Raw genomic sequence first — 10,000 nt, forward strand, 5'->3', positions numbered from 1 at the left:
ATGAGACAGAGAGAAAGAAAGAGACAGAAAAGAGAAAGAGAGAGAGAGGTAGACAGTGAGAGGGGGGGGGGCAGAGAGAGAAACAGAGAGAGAGATAGATAGAGAGAATAAGACAGAGAGAAAGAAAGAGACAGAAAAGAGAAAGAGAGAGAGGTAGACAGTGAGAGAGGGGGGGGCAGAGAGAGAAACAGAGAGAATAGACAGAGACAGAAAAGAGAAAGAGAGAGAGAGAAAGCAACAGAGAATGAGAGGGAAAGAAAGAGCGACAGACAGAGGAGGGGACAGAGTGACTGCTGAGCTGTGAGGATTACATCCATGCCTCAGAGCTCCCACTCTCCCTCCCTCTCCCTCCTTTTCTCTCTCTCCCTCCTCTCCCTCCCTCTATCTCTTGCTTTCTCATTTCCCTTCCTCTACATTTCCCCAGGCAAGACATCCAGCCTGGCCAGATCACTAACCCAACTACAGAATGGTCCAATACAGACCAAACACGCCCTCTGCACCAGCATCAACTGTTTACATCAAAATGACAGAGATTGCACTTCTTTGAGCGGAATCGCCCTTTATATCCATAGAGCCGTAACGGTTCCGCCAAAAGACAGGGGCAGCAACGGAAGACTGTTTGTGAATGGTTTACCTAACAATGCTACGGGAACAGCTAAGGAACACAGACTATAGTCACAGCAGGTCACATTAAAAACTCACATTTTTGTGATTGACACATTTCATGAGCACCAGTTCCCGGTATGCCCTCTTGGCGTGGGTCTGGTTCTGGAAGGGCCTGCTCAGCTTCTTGATGGCGACGTTTCGGTCGAGGACGGCGTCGTAGCCGGCGCTGCGGGAGAACAAGGGAAGGTGGGAGAACGGGTGTGAGCGGAGAACGTATGACGTTAAAACGGACAATGAACGGACGGAGCTGTTGCTGATTTGATGGATTGTACCGTGGCTCCAATCCCATAGCATTTGTGCTGCCAGAAGACTGCTGTGGATGTCGTAGCATGTCCGTAGAATGTTCTCTCTCCTATGATGCTTTTAGCCTCTCTTACTCTGAAATGTAATTTAATGTAATGTATTGCTTTATAAATGTTCTTAGCCGGTAGACAAACATACTCCAGGAGCTTGCTCGATCGCCTTGTTGAGAGGGGTCAGGGAAGAATTTTTACAGCTCACTTATCTGGCCCCCGGGTGATTACTGTTTTTTTGCTTCCCTCTGGAATATGTAGAGAGTGGGTCGTATGCCCACCTCCCTTGTTCTCTGTAAAGCGCATTGTGTTGCCTCTGGGTATGAAATGCGCTATACAAATAAAGCTTTGATTGATTGATTGAAGACTAGGGAACACACTGTGTCAACTGACAGATGACAGAAACTGTTTAGATGGCAAAGGAATCCTAGTACATCATCTAGTATTCAGAAAACTGCTGCTGAAGCTCTACTTTCCTCAGGGTGGAGATCGATACGAAGAATGAGGACAGGAATATGAAAATAAATGACAGATCTTCCTTCAGATCAGGGAAAATTGGAGCAGCCATTTAAAAAAAAATTCCAGCCGCAACTCAATATACTGTTATTAACGCAGACAGGTTATTCATAAGTAATGAATCTCTCCATTAGAGATAGCTTATGTGGCCAGGTATATATACTGTATACTGTATGTTACAGTTATTGACTTTCACATATTGAGAAACCACAACACTATGACTATGAGCATTTAACACCTATCATTATTCCTAGATGGATGCGCGTGCGTGTGTGTGTGTGTGTGTGTGTATGCGTGTATGTACTGTATGTGTGTGTGTGCGTGTTCCTTCAAACACCGGCCTGTCTGGAAGCATCGTCAGAGGACCTACACATACTGTAGAAAGACCTGAGGCGTTTCAGGGGAGTGTCACGCTGTTTCATCTGGGAGGGAAAGAGTGAGATGGATTCTGTTCTCCATCTAAGACTAGAGTTTGATAAAGCCCTGCGCTGCGGTAACTCTGCTATAGCTTTTCTCCTCCTGTCGAGCTTTGAGCCTTGCCCTTCAATAACACAATACACTTGACTGTGATCAAGGTAATGACGAGGATTCACAGCAACGCAACAACGAGAAGACATCACTGACAGTGTGACGCGACGCCAGACCTGCATTCACCAGCCGTGGGTCCACACCCCCGTTCTACAGTAACTAAGGCGCTTACGGTCCTTATCGACACTTGTTGTCAAGGCGATGACAAGGCAGAGGAGAGACTTGAGTCAGAGAGAGAGAGAGAAAGAGGACGGCACACCATCTTCCGTCAGTGATGAGCGGATTAACGTCGAGGGTAACGGAAGCGCTCGCTCTGACCGTTCCTCGAAAGTACAGCCCTCCTCGCGTCCTTTTGTCCTCGTGTTCCAAATCTCGAATCCTCCTCTTCGCTGAACAACATGGCGAGCCGACGCTTAGAAGTCCCTCAAGCAGATGCGGACACCAATCAAATGCTTGTGTACTGTACATACAGTCAAGCCGGAAAGTCTGCACACTCCTTTCACCTTCTCCACGCTTTGTTACGTTACATACTTATCCTACAATAGATTGAGTTCATTTTGACAAAGTGAAGACAGGTTTTTAGAAAATATGCAACTTTTACAGACAAGTAAGTAAGTTATTTAGGTGTTACATATCTGTACACACCCTTAGCATAATTGATGCACCTTTGGCAGAGATTACAGCTTCAAGGCGCTTCGGGAAAGAAGCTACAAGCTTGGCACACTTGTTTCTGGAGATTTTTACCGATTCCTCTTATATCCTTGCAAACTCTGTCAGGTTGGATGGGGAACATCATACAGCCATTTGCAGCTCTTTCCATAGATGTTCAATTGGATTCAGGTCTGGGCTTTGGCTGGGCCACTCAAGGACATTCACAGACTTTCTCTGAAGCCACTCCTTTGTTCTCTTGGCTGTGCGCTTGGGGTCGTTGTCATGTTGGAAGGTGAACCTTCGCCCCAGGTCCAGAGCGCTCTGGAGCAGGTTTTCTTCAAGGATCCTGGTGAATTTAGTCCTCTATCAGGACTAGTCAGCCCGTTCCCGCTGCCGAAAAATATCCCCATGCTGCCACTACTATGCTTCACTGTAGGGAAGGTATTAGCCCGGTGATGATACCGCCATGCTTCACTGTAGGGAAGGTATTAGCCCAGTGATGATACCACCATGCTTCACTGTAGGGAAGGTATTAGCCCAGTGATGAGCGGTGCCTGGTTTCCTCCAGACGTGATGCTTGGTATTCAGGCCAAAAAGGTCCATTTTGGTTTCATCTGAACAGAGAATCTATGATTCTCATGGTTTGAGAGTCCTCTAGGTGCTAGGTCCTTTTGGCAAACTCCAAGCGGGCTGCCATGTGCCAGTAGTAAGGAGTGGCTTCCGTCTGGCCTGATTGGTGGAGTGCTGCCTGGATGGTTGATCTTCTGAAAGGTTCTCCCATCTCCACAAGGATACGCTCCCCTCCCTGGCCAAGGCATGTCTTCCCCAGTTATTGCTCAGTTTGGCTGGGCGGCCAGGTCTAGGAATATTCTTGGTGGTTCCAAACTTTTTCCATTTACGAATGATGGTGGCCACTGTGCTCTTTGTGACCTGTAGAGCTACAGACTTTTTTCCATACCCTTCTCCAGATCTATGTGTTAAAGGAGTAGTAAAGGGAAAATGCATGTTTAGCCCTGTTTTAAGGTTACTTATGATCATATACAATGGTTCAGATCAAAACGTTGACAAAACTTGCACGTTTGAGAAAGTCTGATAATTGCTCTACCACCGTTTTGGTCATACAATGGATGTGGGTGGGCACCGTGAAAAATCATTCAAAAAACTGTGTTAAACTCTCAATTTCAAAGACAAGAAACTCACAGAGGTGTTAGTTGGCGTTCTGACATATAATTTGCCATAAAGTAAGATTCTAGTTCATCTGGAAAGGCTTTTTTTTTTTTTATATTTAGCATATAACTATTTAGTCGCAGCACATACGTGTGTAAACTTCCGCAAACTAGGTGGCCTAGCAACATAAACAATAACAATAGCTACCGTAAGTAGTTCCGTTTCCTGAATCCCCTCTGCGGATTGATCTACACATCTACAACGGTCGCTTCAATACAAGTCAATGGATTTCATAAAATTATCAATAAAACCCTACAGCATTCATACTTTGTGGCAAATTTGATGTCAGACTTTCCGGCTTGACTATATAGTATAAGGTTAGGAGTAATTGTGTTCAAGTGCATTCTTCGAGCAGGAGGGTAGAGAACCAGGAAACAGAATAAGTCGCATTTTCTTTAGTCTCAGTCTCAGGAAAACAAGACTGTCTCGTTAACAATGCAGGAGCAGCAGCTAAGCTAGGGCACAGAACAGGACGACAGGAAGGGATGAGTTGTAATATACAGTAGTCTACCTATTCTTATTATTTTGTTCACTGACACATTTGGTCACTGACACGTTTTCTCCAAGCATTGAAACAGCGACAGTCTTTTAACAGGGTTGTCCGTGAAGAGAATAACACAGGAATAAGAGTGATCATCCTCTATGGATGCATCCTGGGAATAGAGTGGAAGGGAGGTACACACACACACACACACACTCACATAATTTGTTTATGTCCACAAAAAAGGACATAAACAGTAATGCTGTCAGACATTAGGAGTCAGTTACGTGTGCCTAATTGGCAATCACATTATTACACACAGTGAGTACACACAAGATGATGACAGTGACAGGTGGAAAGGACACAGTAGCCTACATACACACACACCCACACACACATACACACACACCCACGCACACATACACACACACCCACGCACACATACACACATGCGCGCACACACACACACACATGCGCACGCACACATCATTTGTTTATGTCCACATAATAAGGACATAAACACTAATGCTGTCAGACGTTAGGAGTCAGTTACATGTGCCTACAGTAATTGACAATCACATTGTTACATACAGTGAGCACACACAAGATGACACAATAGCCTACATACACACACACGCACGCACGCACACACGCACGCACACACGCACGCACAAAGCTTGTGTGTGTACTGAGGGGCCGTAATGGTCACACACACAAGCCCTTCACTAACACTAAGACATTACAGGCCTCCCAGAGGAACAGTAGCTTGCAGCCATTACACTTTCATTGACTCTGTGTTTTAATAATTAATGCATAAAAAAGACTGACTTCAACTTGCCACTTTATGTATTAGGATGTTGCCCACTGTCGATGTATACTTTCTGATAATTATGTGCAGTAGTCAGTCAGTCAGTTGCTGAGAGGTAACCAAGAGGTGCCTACTGTAGTTCTGGTTGTTGCAATTAAACCTTCAAAATAAATAATTTCTGTGTATTTTTTTTCCATCTGCCCCTTTCTGTACCATAAACCAGAATCCCTAAAAAGTCACTGGCACTTCAGACCCAGTCTGGATGGCTTGTCCTGTCCAGTATGACATCAGCAGTTGGATAAACGGTAGTTTGGGTTAACAGGAAGGCAGTAACTGGGTAGTAAGGCCTGATTGTTGTTATGACTAGCCTATCATCTCTGTCAATTCCCAGTGCGCATTGCTTTCAATTGGACTTTTCCAATTCTCGGTTCTTGGGATAATTTAAGATCTTCACAACGTGATGTCAAAATTACAGTTTAAGACAGAAAAATCATTGTTTGTATGATGTGTGTATATCTTTGCTAGTTCTTTTTGTCTTTGGTAAACATAATACAGTGTTTTTTGTTCTAGTAGCTCTGTATGACAGGGACATCTAGACTGACTGCAACGCAGAACGTCAAAGAGTGTTTTCATATAACAGCAAACGACATCTGCAGATGAGCTAAATGCAGATGGCAATGTTGCCGCCTCAGTATAGGTTTGTTTAGCCATCAGAAGATCAGCATGATGCTCAATAGCTTCAATTTGTCAAACCTACAGTACTGTACAGTACACAGCGAGAGACTCAAAGGCTGATCTCCGCCTTCCCAAAATCCCCAAGCTCCATTTTGGTCATCAGATCGCGCTGACTAAACAACTGCAGACTCAGCAGAAACCCCCCCTCCCCCGCCCCCCCCCCCCCCGTTCCCACCACAAGAAAATCCATTTATCAACTAGCAGGGCGATACAGCAACGTTATACTAAGACTCTGCCACCGGGGTTTTCAAAATGATGAGGAGTCCACACTAATGGAGGCATTTTACTACGCTGGAAAACCCTTCCGTCGCACTGTCCTCATTTACATCATTATTTTCATGGAGAGGGTCGCCAGTCTAGTGTTTTAGCTAATGGGGTTCCTGAAATGGATTTTCATGACAGCTTTTACTTTAGTTACGTTAAGCTTTCAGGTGCTTGTTTAGAAAGGAGATGCACTTATGGTTGCTGACGACTAGTAGGTCTCTTGACTGTCTACTCTGAATGCACTTACACTTTTGTAAGGTGCTTTGGATGAAAGGGTCTGCTGAATGAATTGTAATGTCAGAAATATGATGTGTGTATTTAGATGTCTTAGAAATTCAGTTTTTCAAAAACGTGTGCGCAAGAAAGATGAGATGCCTACACGACGAAGAGTGAGGAGGTACGGTAAGAGTAAGGAGGTCCGGTAAGAGTGAGGAGGTAGTAAGAGTGAGGAGGTAGTAAGAGTGAGGAGGCAGTAAGAGTGAGGAGGTACAGTAAGAGTGAGGAGGTACAGTAAGAGTGAGGAGGTAGTAAGAGTGAGGAGGTAGTAAGAGTGAGGAGGTAGTAAGAGTGAGGAGGTAGTAAGAGTGAGGAGATACAGTAAGAGTGAGGAGGTAGTAAGAGTGAGGAGGTAGTAAGAGTAAGGAGGTAGTAAGAGTGAGGAGGTAGTAAGAGAGAGGAGGTAGTAAGAGTGAGGAGGTAGTAAGAGTGAGGAGATACGGTAAGAGTGAGGAGGTAGTAAGAGTGAGGAGGTAGTAAGAGTAAGGAGCTAGTAAGAGTGAGGAGGTAGTAAGAGTGAGGAGGTACGGTAAGAGTGAGGGGGTAGTAAGAGTGAGGAGGTAGTAAGAGTGAGGAGGTAGTAAGAGTGAGGAGGTAGTAAGAGTGAGGAGGTACAGTAAGAGTGAGGAGGTAGTAAGAGTGAGGAGGTAGTAAGAGTAAGGAGCTAGTAAGAGTGAGGAGGTAGTAAGAGTGAGGAGGTAGTAAGAGTGAGGAGGTACAGTAAGAGTAAGGGGGTAGTAAGAGTGAGGAGGTAGTAAGAGTGAGGAGGTAGTAAGAGTAAGGAGGTAGTAAGAGTGAGGAGGTAGTAAGAGTAAGGAGCTAGTAAGAGTGAGGAGGTAGTAAGAGTGAGGAGGTAGTAAGAGTAAGGAGGTAGTAAGAGTGAGGAGGTAGTAAGAGTGAGGAGGTACAGTAAGAGTGAGGAGGTAGTAAGAATGAGGAGGTAGTAAGAGTGAGGAGGTAGTAAGAGTGAGGAGGTAGTAAGAGTGAGGAGGTAGTAAGAGTAAGGGGGTAGTTAGAGTGAGGAGGTAGTAAGAGTGAGGAGGTAGTAAGAGTGAGGAGGTAGTAAGAGTGAGGAGGTACGGCAAGCGCAACGCGGTGTGGCCATGGAAACAGCAGAACATTCGTGAAAAGCTCAGAGCCAACGGGGGACTTGGCTAAGTCACCATTCTGATGACATCATGACCAGCCGGCCCTACTAAGGCATCTTGATGCGTTGCCTCTCTGAAAGGCCCGACCATAAGACGCAGAAGTGCTGACGCTTAAGACCGAGGTCGTCGGGAAGACGGCGAAGCCACACCCCCGGAGCCGCACAGGGAGGAGCCAGTCTCTCGCATCCTACTGAGGGTCCACAGTCAAAAGTCTCTGGATTATGTAACTGAGGCAGATTGCATAATGCCGATGTTGATTCCATTACGAGGCTGTTTTTTTTTCATGGCTGTTTGCGTGCCATTGTTCCTCCGTCTGCTGCCAGTAGGTTCATGTATCAGATTGAACTGAAGGTCAGAGAGAAATCCTACCCCTCTCTAAAATAAATAAATAAATAAATAAATAAATAAAACAAGGACAGATGATGAATTCCCAGAATGAGATTTGATTTGGCGAAACGGTACACTTGGAGAAATCTATGTCACTTAATAGGTTTGCTATGGTGGTAATGGGAACGCTGTCCCAAGCGCAGTTGACTTAAAGCTCTAGCGTATTCATGGGAGGGCTTTGTGGGTTCTGTTATGCTAATGACGCCATGTGACAGCCTGACTGAAGGGAACGGGCTTTATTAGATTGGGTCCGTCTCGCTGCCGTCCAGAGTTACGGCATACCACAAACACGCCCCCCCCCCCCCCTGTCCCTCTCGTCCCCCCCCCTCCACATTAGCAGTCCCTGCCCGCCCGAGTGGCCTTTTGCAAACGTACACAATCGCCTGAGAAGGCAGAGCATGGGAGGGGGCATGGAGAGGAAGGTACGGGCGGGGGGGGGGGGGAGGGGAGTCAACGCGTCCGAGAGCGAAGACCAGGGGGGGGCGACATGGCGGGGTAGATGTTCTCAACGGCGCGCTCGTCACGTTTCTCCCACGCGAATCCTATGTGACAGAGTTAGGGGGCCGTGTGACACTGACTGAGGAAATGTGCTCTATCTGTCCACCTGACAGGGAGAGAGCGCTCTGCTCTGACGCCGCGTCTCAGCTGGTGTTCCTCTTGTCTCTGCCGGACCGGCGTGAGGTTTTTCACTTTGAGTTTGAGTTTAATACTTCTACCTTGCAATCCTTACAAATTGAATTATGCAGGATATACAAAAAAATGCACAAAGCATCCGATATATAAACATCATGATAAACATCATTGAAACATTCCATCATTCAGAGAGAGTTAAAAAGTGTGATGGCGCAGGAGATGGTGGAGTTTCTCAGTCTATCTGTTCTGATCTGTGTGACTGACTGTCTGCTTTTCCTGAGAAGCCGGCCGGTCCTTTCTCCCTTGCTAGGAGGGAGGATGCTATGGAGTGGATGGGGAGGAGGAGGGAGGATGCTATGGAGTGGATGGGGAGGAGGAGGGAGGATGCTATGGAGTGGATGGGGAGGAGGAGGGAGGATGCTATGGAGTGGATGGGGAGGAGGAGGGAGGATGCTATGGAGTGGATGGGGAGGAGGAGGGAGCATGCTATGGAGTGGATGGGGAGGAGGAGGGAGGATGCTATGGAGTGGATGGGTATGCTGACGCATGTCTTTGATAAGCCTCACAGTAAGAGCCTCTTGAATGAATTATAGCGCACATCAGCTGTCCAGCAGTGACATCAGGCGATTCCTCCACAGTGTTCCTCAATCCCAGCCTGGACTGACATCTCAGATTAGGAGGAAGGGCGGGCCAAATACCTATTTGGTGTTCCTCTATAGTCCAATACTACCCCATGCATCTGTACGGCTCGGTTTCTTGTCTTAGCACTGGTCCCGTCTTGTCCCTGCACCCTGTCTAATGCTGTCTCCATCTGTGTTATGCACCATTGGACCATAGCAAATTCCTAGTATGTTTAAACTACCTGGCGAATAAACGGAAGCTGATTCCTGATGCAGTGTTCTGTTCGTTTTTGTCACATGCTGTTATCTTCACAGCGTTCCAGCTATTCCAATTATCAAGCAAGGTAAAAATATAAATCTGGAAGGTGTAACATGCTATCCCGCACCATCCAGTCAACCAATTCAAAGACCAGCTGCTTCATTTTTATGACAAAACTCATTGAATAGCCTGTAAAAGGTGGGGAAGAAGAAGAAGAAAAATAATAATAATAATAAGAAGAAGACAAAGAAGAAGAAGAAGAAGAAGAAGACGAAGAAGAAGACGAAGAAGAAGACGAAGAAGAAGAAGAAGAAGAAGAAGAAGAAGAAGAAGAAGGAGATGAAGAAGAAGAAGAAGAAGAAGACGAAGAAGAAGAAGAAGAAGAAGAGTAAGAAGAAGAAGAAGAAAGGCAGAGAACGTACCAGACTATTCCCTGAGCCCCAGACCCGATGGGCTTGAGGTTCTGGTACCGTTTGAGAACGGTGAAGGTGGAGTCTCCCACTTCCAC

At 46.1% G+C, this 10,000-nt stretch overlaps 1 protein-coding gene across 10 annotated transcripts in view; it reads right to left on the minus strand.

The window, feature by feature from the left end:
• mapk10 (mitogen-activated protein kinase 10) overlaps nucleotides 1-10,000 on the minus strand; it is a gene marked incomplete at both ends in the record, with an annotated part of 32,430 nt that overhangs the window by 20,130 nt on the left and 2,300 nt on the right. For all 10 annotated transcript variants that reach the window (XM_084441887.1, XM_084441885.1, XM_084441886.1 and 7 more), the window contains 2 exons: nucleotides 703-832; nucleotides 9,915-10,000. The exon at nucleotides 9,915-10,000 is cut by the window's right edge. In XM_084441887.1, coding sequence (XP_084298013.1) covers nucleotides 703-832; nucleotides 9,915-10,000 — 216 coding nt within the window. The remainder of the gene's footprint in view (nucleotides 1-702; nucleotides 833-9,914) is intronic.

This window comes from Borostomias antarcticus, assembly GCF_949987555.1.
Source record: "Borostomias antarcticus genome assembly, chromosome: 8".
NCBI classification, from domain to species: domain Eukaryota; kingdom Metazoa; phylum Chordata; class Actinopteri; order Stomiiformes; family Stomiidae; genus Borostomias; species Borostomias antarcticus.